The sequence below is a fragment of the Chrysemys picta genome, chromosome 2, assembly GCF_011386835.1.
Source record: "Chrysemys picta bellii isolate R12L10 chromosome 2, ASM1138683v2, whole genome shotgun sequence".
Lineage (NCBI taxonomy): Eukaryota > Metazoa > Chordata > Testudines > Emydidae > Chrysemys > Chrysemys picta.
In genome coordinates this window covers 40,616,407-40,637,460 of record NC_088792.1, presented here as the reverse complement: position 1 = coordinate 40,637,460, position 21,054 = coordinate 40,616,407, and the positions used below count along the sequence as shown (strand labels likewise).

The window sequence follows — 21,054 nt, the reverse complement described above, 5'->3', positions numbered from 1 at the left end:
ATCAATTACCAGATTTTTTTTCTTTTTCAGTCTCTAAGCCTACACCACACTGCATGTGGCTCTCGTAGTTATTTCTTCCTAAAAAAAATCAAAACAGATTCTATACCTTGGTTTAAAATAAACAAATAAAAAACCTCACAGATAACTACTGATGCAAATCCAGTCAGGTGTATGTTGTGAAAATGGCCCAAATCATTAAAATGTATGTTATTTTCCCCAGATTTTTTCTTAAATTATTTCAGCAGTGGGAGGAGAGTTTTCAGCAGACAGAATTTCCAAAGCTGCTACTTGCCACTTCCTCATAATCTTGTAGGTCACGGCCTTTTTAAATTTAGTTGAGAAGGGCATTTATTTGAACTCCTTTCAGGGTCTATTATCTCCTTTTTGCTATGAATGCAATGGCCTTATTCTGTACATCTGTCCCCTTACAGTAAAGTTTTAAAATGTGTTTTAACACACTTTTCTCCAATTTCCTAACAAAGCTTTGTTAGTCTAGTGGTAGGAACACTCAAATCTGTCTAGTCCTATCCAGAAAGTGTTTCCATTGGTACTTGTTTATCATGTGCCCATGCAACCAAATCAAGACTCTAAAATAAGAACCAAACCCTTTCCTGTGTTGTACTGATAAGTAGGGAGAAGAGAGCCTGGGCAGATGTTTTTCTCCCGTGCACTGTCTATTAGTATGACTGGAGTCCTCAAGAGACCACTTAGAATAGGATCCAGATTTCCCTAGGTGACGTGATCTCTTGGCGCTAACCATGCACAGATCCTAGAGGGTAGGCTGAAATGTGTATCATACCCTTCCCTCTTACCTCTCTTGAAATGATCAGTAAATGTAACTGGGAATGCATTCCCCTTAGCTGCTTAGTGTGGCAGATCCAAGTTCAAATCCCTGCTCCACATCAGGCAGAGGGGTGGGGACTGAACCTAAGTCTCCACATCCCAGCTGAATGCTCTAACCACAGGTCTAACAGTTATAAGGGAGGCACCCGCCAACCCCCATTTGTTTGTTTTTTTTAATCTAGCCTTTCATTTGTTTTGCTTTTATGTTAAAAAAGTTCCTGACAACAAAACAAATTAGTTCATTTCAGATTCAACAAGATATTTTGTTGAACTTGAAATGAAACCTTTATTGACTTTTTCGATTTACCAACATTTTTCACAATTTTCCAATTGGGGTTGTTGAACCAATTTTTTGAAAGGCCCAGAAAATGGAAAAATCAGTTATTTGCCCAGGTCCAGATGTAATGTTACCAGCTGTAGGATTCTGGGTTCAGTTGAAGAATGGGCACAAGAAATTCAACCGTTAATTTATGACTGATCTCATAGTGCAATAGTCATAAAAATATAGATGCTTTCTGACTCTGCATAGACTAGCACACTGTATGTTTTGGTGATATTGCCATTTCTATGAAGGTTAGGTTCTGTGATGAAGGGGGATAGCAAGCACTGTATTGCGATATGGAATCCTAAATAACAAGTGCAAAAGAGCAGCAAGGAGGGGGAGTATGTGGCCTTTTTACAAAATCTACTGTAAACCTTTTTTATGAAATGCCATTTCCCCCTTTTATGTTTCAAGCGTTCCAGGAGTACGGTCTAAATTTGAGATCAAAATTATATTTACAGACGGTAAAAGTGACTTAATAACAAACAAGGAGGTCATGAAATATCTTAACTGGGAGCTGCAGAAAATAGCAAAGTATCCTATGACTCAGGAGGAAAAAAAAGTTATGCTATAGCTAAAACAGGTGTCTTGTCTTTTTATTTCTGATACATAAAAAGAGACTGTTGAGGACATAAGGTATTCTTTTAGGCCTCTGTAGGAACACTTTTATGAGGGGCAGTAGGTCAAGAAAAGCCCAAATTGGTTTCCTGCTTCAGATGGAAACACAGTGTGCTGCTGACACTTTGGTGTACACATAAGCTCTGTACAGATCTTACACCTCATGGTGTTTTCTGCAGGAGGGCAGAATCTCCCCCCCCCCCCCCTTATTTCATTCTTTAGAGACTATAGCAGATTTACTGTAAAATATATTTACTAGAAACACGCTGGGAAGGAAGAAAGGCAAACTTCAGATAAAAGCCAACAATGATTAAGTATGGAATGACTGAAAATGTGAAGAAGCTAAACAGAATGTGGGACAGGTTGTGGCCTGAGACTATTACTGTCTGAAGTAACAGCTTTAGGATAGCATCAGCTGACACCAGTATTGGGGTGCATGGGGTTGTAGTATAAACAAAATCGTTATAGTTTTTTTTATAAGACATTCCCATCAATTCCAGTCATGTCATTTCATAATTTTAGAACAAGACAACCAGATCCTGGTGTTGAAACCATTAGTTATCTTTTTGATGACAGGAATCCAGTATTCATATTTTTAAGGACTGAGGGAAAGAGGTGTCTTGTGAAATGGTACACTTTTTTTTTTCTTTTCTTTTTTTTCAGGCCATTATGTGTGTATGAGAGCTAATGACAACACATTATACAAAAGTGCTTATCTTAACAGCTCCATGTATCACTGCTTTGGCAAGAATTGCCATTTTCAATTTTATTACTCCATGGCAGAGAGCAGTGTTCTCAAAGTGGTACTGTATACTAATAAGGTAAGGAGAAACTTTCATTCATTTTCAGACTGTAAAGAAATGAAAGTCCTGCTCTTGTCAGTCAAAAAAACAGGAAGCCTTGTCTAGTAGTATGTGTTCATACCCCACATTTAGGGACAGACTGGGGGCCAGATCCTCAGATGGTGTAAATCACCATAGCTCTGTTGAACTTCATGGAGCTGAACTGATTTAAACCAGGGGAGGACCTGGCCACATGACTTTTAAATTCTAGGACGTACTTTGATGGTCTCAGCCAGAGTTTAGGCTTTCTGGGATTTCCAGGGAGCAGACGACAGCAGCACCTCTGGTGCCCTTTAAAATGATGCAATGTGTGCTTCCCTCTAGGCTGGGCTTAGGTCTCTTTTGGGAAAGTGATGCCACCTGCATTGGTAGCTGGAGGCTCAGACTGTGCCTGTCCCCTGTGCAGAGGCAGTAGAAAGCAAAGATTCTTGCATCATACACCCGCACAAAGTTGGGAGCAACTCCTGCACCAACTGGTCACATTTTTTACTTCATTCTATAACACAGTTACCTTTTTCTTGTGATAAGCAATCACAACAAATAACGCAGGGTGCTAACTTTAATGTCCTGGCTCAGGCTCCTGTACTGTTCTACTTGACCCCACCTCATCTGTAACGAGGACACATTCTGCTGTCGGGATGCCACTGAGAATCCCTAGAAAATCTCTCCCTTGTAATATTCCTGTCAAAGAACTTAATATTGATGAACTCACTCAAGGCATGAGCACTGCAGCTGGTCTCATTAACTTGTGGCTCTCCATATTTTAATGATGGGACTAAAGAAATTAAATTGTTACCTGACACAGCAAGTATCAGAAAGGGGGAGAGCTTTGTCATGCTGCATTCACAAGGCTTACATATGAAATAGCATTGCCCAGTGACATTGTCTCATGATCTGTAGACCTGACCTGAATATAGTAATGGGTGACAGGAACTCTTGAATGTTAATCCTAGCTCCTCCCACAAACTCATTATGTAGCCATGGGCAAGGCACTAGATCTTTTCTGTCTCATTTCCTTATCTGTAAAATAGGGATACTAATATTTATCTATCATACGGTGTTGTATCAGGGTACTGCAGTGTAGTGAGTATTCCAGGCCAGGATTTAGGAAGCCCTTACCTGCTAACACTAGATACAGAGTCTGTGTATTCCCATTTATATTAATTCCAACAGCATCCCATCTCCCTGCCATCCATGGAGGTGGATCTATCAACTTCAGTAAATCTTCTCATGTACTTAAAATTATGCACAAGCTTAAGTGTTTTGCTGGATCCAGGCTTGGTTATTTTTAACCAGTTTAATTTTTTTCTTTTTTCTCCCTGCTTAAGGGAGAGAATAGGCAAAGGAGGACAGAAAGGTCAGTCTCCAGAACACAGGGAACTTAATCTAATTAATTGATAATAGGCTCATTGATATGCACACTCAAAGATATGACCTACTCTGGTTCCACAATTTATCTTGTTCTTTTGATGGTCTAATTATTGCATTTTTCTTACAGTCAAAATGTATTTACTGTATGTGAGTTGAGTTGGAACTGCCATGAGCTGTTAATCACATTGAAAGACTCTGCATAAAAGCCCCTTCAGCTTGGCAGCTTACTGCCTAATATTTAAGGTGGGGGAAATAATCCATATGCAGTGCTATTCAGACACTTAGGCCTGGTCTACACTACAAACGTAGGTCGACATAAGCTGCGTTAAATCAATCTAATAATGTATGTGTCTATGCTATCGAGTCCCTTCCACCGACCTAAGTGACCTGTAAAGTTGACTTCTATACTCCACCTCCGTGAGAGGTATAGCACTTGATTCGACATCCACGGGACGACATGGGGATAGTATAAACACTGCGTTGTGTAATTCAAATGAATTGGCCTCCAGGAGTGTCCCACAGTGCTCCACTGTGATTGTTCTAGAGAGCACTTTCAACTCCACTGCATGTCAGCCAGATACGCAGGAAACAGCCACTCCCCTGTTAAAGCCCTGGGAACTTTTGAATTTAATTTCCTGTTTGATCAGCGTGGTGCGCTCACCAGCCCAGTTGACCATGGAGACTCAAGGCTGCAGATGCACTCCAGCATGGAGTACACATAAGGTGGTGAATCTTATTGCTGTGTGGGGAGAAGAGTCTGTGCAGGCAATGCTCTGATCCAGCAGAAGATACACTGACATCTATGCCAAGATTGCACTGGGCATGAGGGAAAAGGGCTACCCCAGGGACACACAGTAGTGCCACGTGAAAATAAAGGAACTTCGGCAAGCGTGCCAGAAGACAAGGGAGGCGAACAGTCGCTCTGGTTCTGCCCCACAGACATGCCGCTTTTATGAGGAGCTGCATGCGGTTTTCAGCAGTTACTCCACCACTACCCCAAAACGCTCGGTAGATACCTCCCAGGAGCCCCGGGCTACCTCAAGCAACAACGAGAAGGACGTTGTTGACGAGGAGGAGGAAGAGGAGAATCTAAGGCAGGCAAGTGGAGGATCCATTCTCCCCGGCAGCCAAGAACTGTTTTTAACCCTGGAGCTCATCCCTCCACAGGACCAGTTGGCGGCAGAGTGTGATGCTGGGGAAGACACCTCTGGTGAGTACACATTTCCAATCAAACTGTAGGAGTTACATGTTATTGTTTAATATAAACAAAGCAGTAGATGTAGTAGGTATCGGTGGCCACTCCAGCTATGTAAAGGATGCTCTCAGAAAAAGACAGTTTGTGCATGGGCCCGGGAATCCTCCATGGAGATCTCTAGGAAGCTTTCATGGAGGTACTCTACAATCCTTTGCAGAAGGTTTCTGGGAAGGACTGCCTTATTTTGTCCACCAAGGTAGGACGCTTTCACGTGCCACTTAAGTATTAACTCTGCTGGCATCATTGCAACACACAGCATTGCAGCATAAGGACCAGGTCTCTACCCAGATGCTTGCAGCATCTGCTCCCTTGCTGCCTCTGTTACCCTCAGGAGAGTTATATTGCATAGGGTCACCTAGGGGAAATGGGGAAGTTTTCAATGCTAGCCATTAAACTGCAAATAATTCAACAAGTAATCTGCCCACTGTTTGGTGAAATCTGGGTCACACAACCATGCTTTCCCAAACGTGCATGGTTGTGGTTGGAAGGGATCACCATGTATTGCAAGCAACATTGAAAAAAATAAAAAGGGGAGGTGGGGGCGGCTTCCAGTTTGTCTCCCTCCCCACCCAACCCAAGCCCAATGCCGCTTTTATAATAAACAAACTATTTGGAAGGGTTTACATTGGTGCCTGTCCTCAAGCACCATCCAGGTTGCTAGGGGAAGGGGGCTTTTCTCAAGTTCCAAGGATGTCTTCACAAAAGCAGCAGTACAAGACCTCTCGCCCATGCCTTGTGGCCTTACTCACCATGGCTCTTGCAGTAGCCAGTGGTTGTGATTACATTGTGGCTTGCAGTGAAGTGTATTGAGGGGTGATTTTTTTAATAAAAAAAATGAACCTTGCACCAGAAAAAATGAACTGTCAATGCTACCCTTGTGCTTTGCATTCCTTGCAGCTGAAACCTTGTCGGTCGGCGCATCCTCCACACTGGGACAGAGACTTTCCTAGAGTAGAAGACAGAAAAAGAAGACTTGGGAGGACATGTTCAGTGAGCTAATGCGTGCCTCCAAGAGTGACAAGACAGAGCTCAGCGCATGGAGGATTACACTGTCCGAGAATCTGGACATAGACAGGGAGGACAGGAGAGCATGCACAGAACAAGAGTGTGCCATGCAGGAAGAGATGCTGCGGATTATGAAAGAGCAATCAGATATGTTGAAGCATCTGGTTGAGGTTCAAGAAAGGCAGCTGGATGCTAGAGTCCCTTTGCAGCCTATGCTGAACCTGCTGCCATCTTCGCCCGGTTCTACATCATCCTCCCACAAACATCCTTTGAGGTAGTGGGGGGGAGAGAAGGGAGTTCGGTATCCCTTGCACTCAACACCAGAGGAGACTACAAGGACTAGAAGGCACCCATTCCCACACCTTTGCTTGTTATTACAGTGCATCTGTAAGCAAGCTTTCCTTGTTTCTCCCTCCACAGTGTTATCAGCCCTTTTGCCCCAGGTTATCTTACTTTTCTTTGCTGTCTCTGTGTGTTTATGAGCATAATAAAACTTAATAGATTGAGGAGAAAAGGCTCTTTATTCATTCAACACATGGTGCTTGGTGGGTGTGGAGTTTACAGGTCAGAAAATACAATGGAGGGGACAGTTTGGTAAGGAACAACAGAGATAAGTGTCACATTGCTCTAGCTCATTGCTGAAACTGGTATTCAAAGCCTCATGGAGATGCAGAGCTCCTTGATGTGCTCTTCTTATTGCCCTGGTGTCTGGCTGCTCAAATTTGGCTGCCAGGCGGTCTGCCTCAACCCCCCACCCTGGCAGAAACTTTTCTCCCTTTGTTTCACAGATATGATACAGCACACAGCAGGCAGTGATAACAATGGGGATATTGCTTTCACTGAGATCTAACCTAGTAAGCAAACTGTGCCAGCAGCCTTTTAAACATCCAAAGGCACATTCTACCACCATTCTGCACTTGCTCAGCCTATGGTTGAACCGGTCCTTACTGCTGTCCAGGCTGCCTGTATATGGCTTCATGAGCCAGGGGAGCAAGGGGTAGGTTGGATCTCCCAGGATCACGACTGGCATTTCAATATCACCAATGGTTATTTTGAAGTCTGGAAAGGAAGTCCCTGCTTGTTCCTAAAGATGCATGCGTCACGCACCTTTCCCGACCATCCCATGTTGATGTCAATGAAATGGCCCCAGTGATCCACCAGCACTTGCAACAACATTGAGAAATACTCCTTTCAGTTTATGTACTCTTTGGCAAGGTGGTTTGGTGCCAAGATAGGGATATGCATTCCATCTATCTCCCCACTGCAGTTAGGGAACACCCATCATGGAAAAAACATTCTCTATGTCCTGCACATTGCCCAGAGTCACTACCCTTCTTAGCAGAAGTCTGTTGATGGCCCTGCAAACTTGTATCACAACAGATCATACGGTAGATTTATTCACTCTGAATTAATTCCTCACTGACAGATAGCAGTCTGGCATTGCAAGCTTCCACAGAGCTACTGCCACCCGCTTCTCCACTGTCAGAGCAACTTTCACTTTAGTATTGCTGTGCTTCAGGGCTGGGGAAAGCTCTTCAGACAGTTCCTGGAAAGTGGCCTTATGCATTCAAAAGTTCTGCAGTCACTGCTCGTCATCCCATAGCTGCATAACGATGGGGTACCACTAGTCAGTGCTTGTTTCCTGGGCCCCAAAACAACGCTCAACCATGTCAAGGTGATGCATGACTATCATTAGCAACTGTGAATTGCTCCACTCTATGTCTTCCAGCAGGGCTGCTTGCATGGCATCACATTGTTCCATGTAGTGGCGCTCCTTTATCGGCTGTGTAAATATTGCAGGATAAGCAGGGCCGGCTCTGGCTTTTTTGCCGCCCTAGGCAAAAAAGCCACCCGCCGCCCCGCCCCCCCCCCAGCGCGCAGCGCAGCAGGGGAGGGTGCCGAGCCCGGCCGCGGGCCCACAATCCCCGACTGGCCGGAGCGCTGGGGGAAGCGCAGTGAGCCCGCCATGGCTCCGCTCTCCCCGGCAGCTAGAGTACCGGGAGGAGGGGGGAGAGCCCAGCCGGGGCCCCACTCTCCCCGACCGGAGCGCCGGGGGAGGGCGGCGAGCCCAGTTGCAGCCCCGCTCTCGGGCCGGAGCGCCCCGCCGCGCCACCCCCCTCCAGGTGCCGCCCCAAGCACAAGCTTGGTGGGCTGGTGCCTGGAGCCGGTCCTGAGGATAAGACGCGAGGTGTTTGTAATGCTCACAATAACAGTGTAAAGCTGAGCAGGGTCCATGCTTATCGTGCTATGGCGTCCACGTGGGTAACCCAGGCTTATGAAAAAAAGGTGTGAAAAAGGCTTGGAACATGCTAATGCCATGTTCCCATAACCACCCACACCAATGTTTTGGTCCCATAAGGCATTGCAAGCCCAACCCAAAATTCCACTCGGCTATGTGCACTGTGGGATAGCTACCCACAGAGCAGTGCTCAGTGCACAGATGCAAGCCCTGCTAGTGAGGATGCACTTTGCCAACACAATGAATGTAGTGTGGACACGCAAGATCGACTTTCTTAAATCGGAGGCTTGATGTCGACTTATTTGAAGTCGACTAACTTTGTAGTGTAGACATGGCCTAAGGCTATGTCTGTACTACAGACCTTACAGCAGCGCAGCTGCAGCACTGTAAGGCCTCCTGTGTAGCTGCTCTATGCTAGCGGGAAAGCTCTCTCTTACCGGCATAATCAACTCTCCCCCCGAAACGAATGGCGGTAGCTCCCGCAACATTGTGCTATCCACACCAGCGCTTTTGTTGGTGAAACTTATGTCGGTCGGGGTGTGTGTGTGTTTTTTCACACCCCTGATTGACAAAAGTTTTGCTGACATGAGTGCTCGTGTAGACAGAGCCAAAGCTCTTGATGAAAAAGAGCAAGTCTTCAAAATTGGCCACAAAAAAAATGAGCCACAGAAACATCAGGAAATTTGAATGGTTCCACATGTAAAAGCCAGCAAAGCTGTTGAACTGCAGGGCAATGTTCAAAAGGAACTGAGAATTAGATGATCTCTTACTAAATTACATTTTTTTTATCCCCAGAAGTGAGAGCAGAGTGTTATCCAAGGCTGGATGACTGGAAAAGAGGAAAGATGAAGTTACAAAAGCTCTTAGCTTGCCAACGGAAAATAGAGATTTTCACCTCTGAATCAGTTTCAATATGACCTATATTTAGAGACAGCAAATTGATCCCTTCTGATGACTCTTGGGTGTCTCAGGTGGCTGATGTGAAATGAGCAGGTCTCAGTCCAGTTCTTAGAGGACAAGTGTATGCCTCATTAAAGCTACCGTCATCCTTGCTAGCCATCTAGGCAGAGGCCCAAGATTGAATGGACACTGCGATTCTCTTATCCTGCAGATCAGGAAACCCGTTCACAGGATGAAGTAGAGAAACTTACATTTCTGTCTGTTGCACATGGAGAAGGACAGAGAAAATATTGTTTAAACCCCTCCCTCCAATGTGCACAGCACCCATCTCAATGCATTCAGAGATAATACAGTGATAGTACTTGCCACTTGTAGATTGTCTTCCACCTTAAGGCATTTAGAATCATTAATATTATCCTCAACTCTGTAAAATAGGTGAGCACCATTACCCCACTTTACAGATTGGGAAACCGAGACACGTAGAGACAAAAGCCCCACTTCTGCAAAGATTTATAAATATGCGTAACTTTAGGCATTGTGTCCCATTGCCTTCAGTTGGACTACTCACTGTGCATAAAGTTAAGTACCTAAGTCTTTGCGGAATTGGAGACTAACTGACTTATTTAAGTTCACGCAGGAAATTTGTGGCAGAGTCTGTCAGTCCTGCCTCCAAATCATGTGCTTTCACTGCAGAAGTTGTATCCTCTAGAAGTAAAACTAGGACAAAGGGGTTGAAGCCTTTTCCCTCTCGAAAATTAAAAGAACTGAGCAGTAACTGATTGTGTTGTGTGCAGATGTGATAGGCTGAACCCCAAAAGAGTGCTTTTTCTTGCAGGTTAATTTTGTTTTTCCGGATATCAGTCTAAGAGACTGAGCCACCAGCTCATCAAAGGCAATACTTTTAAAAAGGTTTTTCATACATATTTTAAATGATTCATAGCTTTTACCTACCACAGAGAAGAGCCCTGGTGAGGAAAGAACAAAAACAGGCTAAAAGAACATTTTATTTTTGGAGTGATTTTGCTTTATTATATGGTTTACAAAGCTGGTGGAGAGAAGGCAGTAAAAGATAACTTAATTCTTAACCTTCCATTAGGTTTATATGAGAAAGCATGTCCTCACCCACATGCACTGAAGTATCTTCAAATGTTCAATAACATTTACAAAAAACTCCCCTGCAGGCATAGTGAAAAATGGTCCCTTAGTCATCATGGGGGGAAACAAGTATTTGTTCCATATTACTCACTGAAATGAAAGTAGCAGGGGGGAAATAAGTGCAGTCACGACAGCTGTGTGTGTGAGTGCACCTGTAGAGAGATGTCAAAAAATGAATTTTTTATTTTATTTTTATAACTGGAGTTCAGTAGGAAATAGTTCAGGGAAAAGATGTGATTATCTCTGCCGACTGTAAGGATAGCGGCTGAAATGTACTGTACGAAAAAGGAAGACATCCCACAACTCTTGCCCACGTCCACCTATTGGAAGAAAGGAAACTGGACACTCACACCCAGGGTCCCAATATACTTATCTATTTAATATTTATATGGTTCAACAATATGTGCTTTATGTAACAGTAATTTTGCTCTCCATCCAGTCCTGAATCACTAAAATAAATCCCATAGATCTCCAAGTGGTCAGATGCTGGAAGAATATGGAGTCCAGGCTGGAAGAGTAATGTAAAGCTTACACATAAAAACACGCAGTCATGTTTCCTCATGGAAAGTGGCGGGGCAGACGGGAAGTTCTGGTTGTGGTATAAAAAGAGCAAGGGGGAAAAAAGTCCAGATAACTCATAGGGAGATAAATTTTTCTTTGTAACTTCTTATTCTACATCTGACAGGACGAACAAGTACTGTGGGAAACCAACACATCAACTAACAATGAGTGGGTCAGAGCAGATGTGCAGGTGCCAGCAAGTCTGAAAAAATTAAAGGTATGAGTGAAAAAGGCAAGCACTTGCCTTCTGAAAATGCATAATTTTTGTTATTGTTTTTAAAGCTTCTTGGAAACTAAGATAACTTACTAAAATCATGTTTATTCTCAATGGCTCTCTGATTTTAATTGACTGGGTGCAACTTAGGCTCTGGTTATAGTTCAACAGAAAACAATCTAACAAAGCACTTCCTACAGCCAGTAGCTTTAATTACAAATGTGTAAAAGATGTATCCCCATACAGTAGTCAGCTTGGCCCTGATTCTTCTCTCACTTCTTACACCATTTAACACCAGTGGAACTCCAGTAATTTCTGTGGAGTTACTCCTGATGAACACCGGTGTCAGTGGGAGGAGATAGCCCCTTTGATTCTTTTGGTTCAAAGAAGAATGCAAATTTTTCTAGTATTTGGTTCTTAAAATCTTCAGTGAATTATTAGGTCTCTCTTCTAATTTTGCTTTAGTAATTTTGTTTTTGTTCTGGTATTTTATAAGTGAGGTATTTGCAAACCCCATCAATTAAAAAAAAAACTTCTGGGGAAAGACAGAATATTTGGTTACTGAAAGGTAACTAAGCAATCAGTTTCCCTAGTCTTTAGGTGTACTAGAATGAATTCATTTCAGTGAATGAGCAAAGCACAACAAACCCTTTACATTGCATAGATTATGTGCCAAGGAAACTGCAAAGTAACAAAGCTGAATTTAGCTGAATAAAGAACAAGGCTTATGTCCTATGAGTTATTACATAAAAAACAAACAAACAAACCCTCCACATTATACTCAAAAGTTAGGAAATGCCAGAATTAAGGTTGGTTGTACAACCTTATTTTGCCCCCCTTATGCATACGCATTATCATAGGTGCCAACTCCATGGGTGCTCCTGGGCTGGGGCACCCATGTAACAAAATTAGAGTGTGCTTAGCACAGACTGGCAGCCAAGCTCCCCCCAGCGCCTCCCACCCACCAGCAGCCCTGCTGAGCTGTTCTGCGGCATGCAGGAGGCGCTGGGAGAGAGGGGCAGGAGCGCGCTCGGGGGAGAGGGCGGGAAGAGATGGGTTGGGGTGGGGGTTAGGAAGAGGAGTTGAGTGGGGGAAGGGCCTGGGTGGAGCGGGGTTTGAGCACTCCCCGTGTAGAGAGGAAGTCAGCGCCTATGTGCATTATGATCGTCTTTAATTTCATGATAACATACAATTTTTTCAGCATAGTCCTTTACCTGTGGAGTAACTGGTAGCTCTGAGGCATGGAGGAGCTGCATCTTATCAATGAAATAGTTGTAAAAATAATTAACACGGGCAATACATTTTTCTCTAGCCACACTCTTGGAAGCAGCTGAGCCTTTAAAATAAAATTCATTTCCAGCATGGGAAATTTCAGCCTAAACAGTTTGTTTGGCAAAAATATAAGTAGCTATAATATAAGAGTCTTATAAAGGGCAGCTACCTGCACCATCTATAATAAATCTTTTACATTTTGTGAAAGAAAAATCCCTGTTTTCTTTTGTCAGTTCATATATTTACACACATATTTTAACCAATAACAATTCTCACAGCTTGTGTTTGAAGGAACTATTCAGAGCAGGACAGGGTTTATCTGTCTGGATAACCTCCAGTTCTCAGACTGGGCAACAGAATCACCAGAGCTCTGCTCCCCAGAGGAGTTCACCTGTGCCAATGGCCAGGGTGTTGCCAGTGGATCAGCCTGTGATTACCAGCTGGACTGTTCTGATGGAAGTGATGAAGATCCAACAGTTTGTTGTAAGTGAATTACGTTGTTTTATAAAGAGATGATGTCAAAAAGCACTATGGTGTAGAAGGATAACATTTGTATCATAACCAGAGAAGAACTAGATAGAAAACTGATAATAATAGTACAGTACCTTATTTATATAGCAGCTTTCATCCAGAAGGTTTGGGCTTAGGATGATTTAGAAGATCGTGTAAAAATTTTTATAACTGATCACACCATCTTTCTTTCCACTTCTATCTATCTAGGCCCCAGCAGCAAGATTCAGATCCAGATAATAAATTCTAAATAGTTTGGAGGGGCACAGAGATTTGTATGATGTTTGTGTTTCAGACTTATCCCCAATTATTTATATATCTATAAGGTATTTTTTTAAAAAATCTGGGTTTAGATTTTGCTCTAATTTCATCTAGAATTTGAATTTTTCTCTAATTTCATCGGTCTGTGACTGAATGAGAGCATGTACGTGTGTGTAATGTGGCAATATAATATTTATATGTACCATCGCTTGGAGGCTGCCTTTAATTAGCAACTGCTTCAGTTTAGTAGCGGTCTCTTAGCCATGACATTTTTAATTGAAGCTTACTTTGCTTAGTAGCCACAATTCCACCATGCAAGCCACAGGAAAGTACGGTAATTAAATTTTATAGACGATGCTCATATTTCTGAGCCTGCCTTGGTTTAAAGCTGCATATGGAAGTAATTTTAATGGATGCTCTGGCTTCTAAACGAAGATTATATGGCATACTTATATGTGTGTTGGCTACATTGCTAAACTTCCAAATGTTTGAATTTATTCATGCAGATGACAGATAGGATACTGATAGTTGCATATGTAATGCTGTTTGCAGGTGCAAATCAGAATTTCTGTGCACCTAAAAGTGTAGCCACCTAAAGTTAGGTTGGATTGAGACTGTGGTCAATAAAATTTTCTGTTAAAATTATTTGAAAAGAATTAAAAATTATAGATGATTTTCCCCTCTACCTGCCTTGCAGTCTGAATCAATATCTTTTGATCACTTAAACAAGCGTGTACATAAGGAAAGTTGTGCTGCTTTATCTCCAATTTAGAACCCAAGCCAGTGCTTATATCTTTGGCATTTCCCTATTTCAAGCCTTACTGGTTCACTTGTGTTGTTTCAGGCTTAATCTTGCCTTCCTGAGGAGGAGGAACAGGGCCCAATGCAGAGTGCTCTATGCATTGTGAATTCCTCAATGCTTTAAGGATCCATTTTTAATCAGATGGACACTTAATGATAACAAGCAGTTGGTTCATGTAAAGTAACTATATAAGAGAATAATGGTATGGATATTATCTTGGAATCCAATAAAAATGTTTTTGAGGCAAAAATTGTTTATGAAAGTGAATAAAGCCCTGCTCAGTGAGGACTGATTGTTAAGAACATGTATTATATAAATGAAAAAGCAACGGTAACTTGCCACAATTACATATAGTTAATGGTTTTCCTTTCATTGCATTTCATATACACTGTTCATAGCTCCTTCTGATTCTGTGTAAGCTAAAAAGCTCATCTCTGGGCTTGTCTACACATTCAGCTCTGCAGCTTTAGTGAAAATACTACTACGCTGATGGGAGAGCGTCTCCCTTTGGTGTGGTTAATCCACCTCCGTTGGAGGTGGTAGCTATGTCGACGGGAGCTGTCCTATCGATATAGCACTGTCTAGTCTGGGGGTTAGGTTGGTATAATTACATCACTCAGGAGTGTGAATTTTTCACACGCCCCCCCTCTCCCCGAGCGACGTAGTTATACCAATGTAAGTTTGTAGTGTAAGCCTGGCCTCTTTCACCAACAGAGATTGGTCCAGAAAAAGATGTTATCTCTTCCACCTTGTCTCTCATTTTCAGAGAAGTCAGAAAACTGACCTCATCAAGCGCATTTGAGTGCATTACATTTTTACATGAATTTCTAAACAAAATTCCTACTCAGCACATTGGTACATATTTTAGCATCTATTCTTGGACACATTTATTCTCAGTATTTTCCTTCCGATGAAGGCCTCTCATGGGACTCTGCTGGCAGTTCTCCATTCTGAATGAATACAGAGGCAGCCAACTGTTACCTAGTGATTTACAGGATATTTCCTGTTCTTTCAAGATTTCTTTTAATGCAATTGCTTCTTTATAATAGGAGGGGAGGACATAATGTTTTCCTTCATTGAAGCTAACTTGACACAAATGATATTATAAAAATATAAATTATTACTGTATGAAATAGGTAAGTTTTTATTGTACTTCTATATAACTATTAGTTCAGAGGTGCAATACAGTTCTTCATATACTTAAAATGCATTTCTTCTTCTAAACTTCTGAAAAATAAGGGCCTGATCCTGCAAACACTTGTGCATGTGAATAATTTTACTCATGTGAGTAGTCCCATTGAAATCAACCTAATCATGTGAGTAAGTTACTAAGGCACATGTTTGCAGGTTCAGGTTCTACATTTAAAAAATTTCCTCTTTGCATAGGTCCTTTTCAAAACTATTCCTAAACTTCCCATTTCATGATGGGTGCCAATAAATGAATGGATCACAATTCATTCATTCATAAATAAAAAACATGCATTCAGCATTTAGAAAACTAACTTGAAGGATGGGTAACATTATAGTGATATTTTTAAATTTTTGTCCACCTAGTATGAAAGATCTTCTGCAAATGCCATACTAGCTAATGAAGCAAACTTTTTTGTATGGAATTCAGATACCACATTAGGTTAGACTATACTGTTATATATTATGAACATTACAAACAAGTTAGACTCGGTATTCCTACTACTTGCAGGAACTCGGTAAAGCACCTGTTGAACAACTACACTGTGACGACATTTCCACATTATGATACTTCTGGAAATGTCACTTATATCCACCAATCAACATTCATAGAGCTACAACATCATTATGAGGAGTAACTTTCTGTAACTGTTTCCAAAAAATAAACAGCACCTATTGCTGTTTGGAAACTCTGGTGAGAAGCCCTTTAAGACCACTCATATTGAGGAGAAGTTTAATTCTTCTGAAGTCACGTGCTCCATCTCTAGATATTAGATGTTGTTAGGCTCAGTGAAGGTGTAAATCATTGAGTAGAAAATACTCTAAAGTCAGGCAATTATTTGGATAATTTTGGAAATATACACATTTTGCTGCAGGATACCAATTTGTATTTGTAAATAGTTGAAAAGTTTTAAAGTTGAAATTTTAAAGATTAACTTTTAAAAGATTAAAGTGTATACATATTTATTGTGCTGGGGAGTTTAAAGTGGGTGGATGGTTTTCTTGATCCTGAATATTTATTTTAGTACATGTTTATACCTTCTATGTGAGACACATTCATTTTCAGGGCATGCTAACATCTGTCCATCAGGTCTTGATCTGTGTAATGTTTGTGAAGTGTAGATCGAGCAGCATACAAGATTTTTTTTTCATGGATTTCTTCATTGTATATATAGTGTAACACAAGCTTTGTGTTTCAACTGTTTTATAGAATGACTTTTTGAATGCATAGTTGAACAAGGCTTTCATTTATGGAAAAAAATGTTCACAAAGCATTAACTTGTTTTGTGAAGCTCAGAATGTTTGATTAAACGTATGTGTAGTGTAGTTGTAGCCTTGTTGGTCCCAGGATATTAGAGAGACAAGTGGATGAGGTAATATTTTTTGTATTAGACCAACTTCTGAGGGTGAGAGAGACAAGCTTTTGAGCAACAGAGAGACACTGTGACCTATATCTCTGCATTAAACTTGCCAATGGACCTAAGCAGGGGTGAAAGTAACGTAAAGGACTTAACAGTATGCAGGGCAGCGGGGTTCTGGGCAAGGTGGGGGAGGTGGCTCTGGGCCCCCAGAAGGGGTGGGTCCTCAGGTGGAAGGGCAGGGCCAGATTCCCTCAGCCAGCCCTCCAGCACTGCCTGGTCCGTGCCACCTGGGGCTCCAGCAGCAATTTAAAGGGCCCAGAAGCCCCGGCCCTTTTAAATCACCAGGCCCTGGGGCAGCTGACCCTTTTCCCCCCGCTGTCAGTGGCTCTGCCGATACAGGGCTTAAATCGCTGCCTTGGCAGTGCTTTAATGTTGGCTGTGTACTGGCCCATACCAGCGGCCACTTTCTTACTGGTACACCGTATCAGCCCGTACCGCTTTACTTTCATCTCTGGACCTAAGCACACATTAAATAAAAAGGGAGTTAAGATAGAACCTTCTCGAATTCTACCTGAGGTGGTTTTTCTGTCATTCTGTAAAATATTTAGTCAGCATTAGCGCTGTCTTGATTCCCTATAGACTCTTAAAGGGAATCTATATCCAGATTTAAAATCCAAGCAGAAGACAGCCAGTGTAGTAGAAAGAAAGAGCTTGAAGCATGGGCCTGGTGCCTGGGGCCTGAACTGAAGTCAGCAAAAGTTATGCTATGAGCAACAGTCAGGCCATGTCAAAAGCAGATGCTTGCCTGCAAGCCAGTGTCCAGTACACAAACTTGGCACCAGTATTGCTAGCATTACTAAAACACACTGAATATGTAAACACATTCCACCAGGCCAGCACAAGAACACCCCAACCTAGCACACGATAAAATGATTTGACAAAAATGATGCATAGTAATATTTTGTCTAAAACCTCAGGAGTGAAAGTACAAAGACAGGTGGTGAATAGGAATGTTTTGTCTGTAACATCAGGAGGAAAGTACAAGGGGAGGTAACAATAATGTCATAAAATGCGTAAGGTAATACGTAAGCTGTTGATCCTAGATTGTTTGTCTATAAATGTTGGAATACCTCGCCTTAACCCTTCTTCCAGCTTAGGGGGCAGTGGAAAGTCCCACCACTGACTGAGCTGCATCCATTGTCATGGGCACATATGTCGTAGTATCCTTGTAGAGTCTGCCAGGTGCTATTACCATACTTTGTTGATGACAAACCTGGCCAGGCGCCTTTGCTACTTAAGTCTTGTGGTCATTGGGCAGGTCGATTGAGGTCTGCTGTGCCAACTATCTGCGCAGAGCTGGGGCAGCACACAAAACACACACACACACACAAGTCCCTTACAAGAGGAGACTTCTGGCTAATGTATAAAGATTCTAACACTTGGATAATGCTATACAAATAGTAATATCCTTGCACAGTCGCTTACTATGGAAGGTCTTTTTGATTCGTATCGTGTAGCCCATACACTGTGAGCTTGTCCACATGGACATTAGTGCATGGCAAGTCAGGGTGTGAATGTACGGTGCACTAGCCTGCTGTTCACTAAGTTGTCATGTAGACCCTGTTACCACACTCAACTTGTGTAGTGTACTTGAGCTGCTGCTGTTAGCAATTGGTCCAAGTGCACTATGGTACTCTTAGTGTGTTGTAGCAGGGTCCACATGGCCAATTATTGTGTGGCAAACTAGTATGCTATAGATTTAAACTCTGGCTTGCTGTGCACTAGCTGACTGTGTAGACAAGTCCACAGTTTCTCATGCAGTAGATCTTTGCCAGGGTTTGGAGGAGGAGGGAGGGGGGAGGCAGAGGAAATAGATATTTGTTTAAGTAAAGCAAATCTAAATGCATTCTTCATTTTTTTTCATACTGCCTACATCAAATGACTGCCTAAGTAAGCATAATGCCTAGGGATCTGGGTATTTAATTAGTACACAGCAAGATAGCTTAAACTGGATAGCAATTTGCATACTCTACTTTAGTGTATTAGCAATTGGAGTCTAATTAACAAGATACCTTGTCAAAAACCTAAGCATTTCTTAATTAGATAAATTTAATAATATAAGTACCATCTTTAACTAATATACTATAGCAAACGGGGACCAGTGTATTAGATTAAAATTAAATGTGCATTGTAGATCTAATTCAGTGGTGCTGATTGAAGGGTTTTGTTTCTTAGCATAGGACTTATCAGTAGTTGGGAGAGCCTTTGTCTGTGTAGTGTGAGGAATCTTATTGCTGAGTCATGTGAGGAGAGCAGTATTCTATTTTATGTTTGCAAATTATGAAAAGCAGAGCACTAAATGGAATCTGGAATGATAGTTGCATGATGTAATAAATGCTTTTGGATCTTTATCACAGCCATGTACAATCCCTTGGTACTTTCCACAACTGTGATAAATGCCCTAAAGGATTTAGAAAGGTATAATACATTTCCAGGTTGTTGTTCTGTGCTTGAGAAGAAAACTTTGATAATGTATTATACTAATAAATTATTTAATTTGGCTATAATTCCGGAGATAGTGTCTTCTTTGAGTTAAGTAGAAAATTGAGAGTGCAATGTTGTTATACAGCCAGTGTTGGTCTAATCTGAAGCCATTCAGACAACTTGATTGCAGTTTAATTGCCTTGTATGTTTTGGGTATAATTTTCTGAAGTGTCTAAGTGATTAAGGAGCCTAAATCCCATTTTCAAAAGTGACTTAAGCACTTAGGCCTTAAGTTCCATTGACTTTCAATGAATCTAAATCATTTAGGCCCATGAACATTTTACCATACATTCTTAATGAGCTTTCTCCTGTAAAAAGTCTTCCTTTTTAGTGATTTCAGGAAGTATTTGTAACTACTTGCAAATGAATAACCTGTTGACAGAACTCCATTAAGATTTCACCGTTAAAATCAATAACTTCTTAATATAGGCTTTTCTTCTTAGAATTACATGTATCACAACTGAGGATGGACAAACCTGTTTAGCATGTTACATACACTTTTAGAACATTGGTTATTCCCCCTGTCTCCCCCCAGAAAAGTGATTCATATTGCAATAAACATACCATTAGTTCTTTTTAAAAAAAAATAGGGCAGACTAGTTTACACTTGAGGAGAATAAGAGTGACAATTCCAGCATAAAACTGTTATATATAATTTTCCTTATTTTTCTGTTTACAATAGCAAATTATACTACGTGTAACTTTGAGACTGATTTTTGTGGCTGGAAGCCATTAAACACAGAAGATGCTAAGTGGAATATAGTAAAAGGAGAAACTTCCAATGACACAAAACTTCCTAACCGAGACCATACAACCAACAGTGAACACGGTGAGCCTCTCTTGCATAGTTTCCCTTATAAAGTGAATTTTAATGCTCATGAATGATGCCTGACTGACAGCACTGGAGACTAAAAACTACACAATATATGTAACATGGATAGCAACCGTACAAGCTTATTCCCTCTGTCCCCTTAATGTTCCTCAGTTGTGCTCTTCCTGAGAACTCCCCAGAGAAGTCATTGGAGTTTAGTTTCTATGCCTATACCATGATTAATTTCTTTGAGACAGCCAGTGAGGTGCTAATTAATGCTGGTTGTAATGTTGGTTTCGATTTCTTGAGCTCTTGCTCATTGGACAGAGACAGCCAACTTCTTTCATGTATAGTTACAGTAAACCACCATTATATCCAGTATTCAGATAGAGCCTATTATTTTAGTTATTTCTCAAGTAAATTTTCCACTGAAGCCAGGACTGAATCCACCGTAAATAATTTAAACAGTTTTCTTTTTCTACAGTACAGGCACACTGATCACTTCTGCTTGGGACAGGCAGAGCATGTGCAGTATCCTTTGCATTGTTGCTCTACCTCAGTCAGTAGCTATCTCATTGCTGTTGTGCAGTGTGTTCAGCAGAGGAAAAGGAATTTAAATAAAGAGGGCCCATTTGCATTCTTTTGCAAAGTAAAATGCTTTTACAAAGCATTGTGCAATACTAAAAACGTCTTACATAACCTACAGTGTCAAGCGTTCTATGACTGCAGCATTATCAAAATCTAGGATTTATTATGCACTGTCCAGAGGACAATAGACTAATTCAAAGCCTGACCACCTTTAGGGTGTGCCCCAAGGCCAATTTTGGATAAAGCTTTCCCACTACTATTAAAATGAGTTTTTAAAAAATAATATTACATATTAAATACATTAAAACCGTGTTAATATTGCAAAAGTCAAGCAAGCAATAATTAGGAAAAGCCAGAATTTAGGTCGCCTGTGCCACCTTAATTTGACTCCC

The 21,054-nt window shown here is 41.5% G+C and overlaps 1 protein-coding gene across 1 annotated transcript in view; it reads left to right on the top strand.

The window, feature by feature from the left end:
* The window catches only part of MALRD1 (MAM and LDL receptor class A domain containing 1), a 423,509-nt gene that overhangs the window by 33,025 nt on the left and 369,430 nt on the right, over window positions 1–21,054 (top strand). Inside the window, exons 9-12 of the mRNA XM_065582996.1 lie at window positions 2,447–2,604; window positions 11,236–11,328; window positions 12,876–13,080; window positions 19,946–20,092. Of these exons, the coding sequence (XP_065439068.1) occupies window positions 2,447–2,604; window positions 11,236–11,328; window positions 12,876–13,080; window positions 19,946–20,092 (603 nt within the window). The remainder of the gene's footprint in view (window positions 1–2,446; window positions 2,605–11,235; window positions 11,329–12,875; window positions 13,081–19,945; window positions 20,093–21,054) is intronic.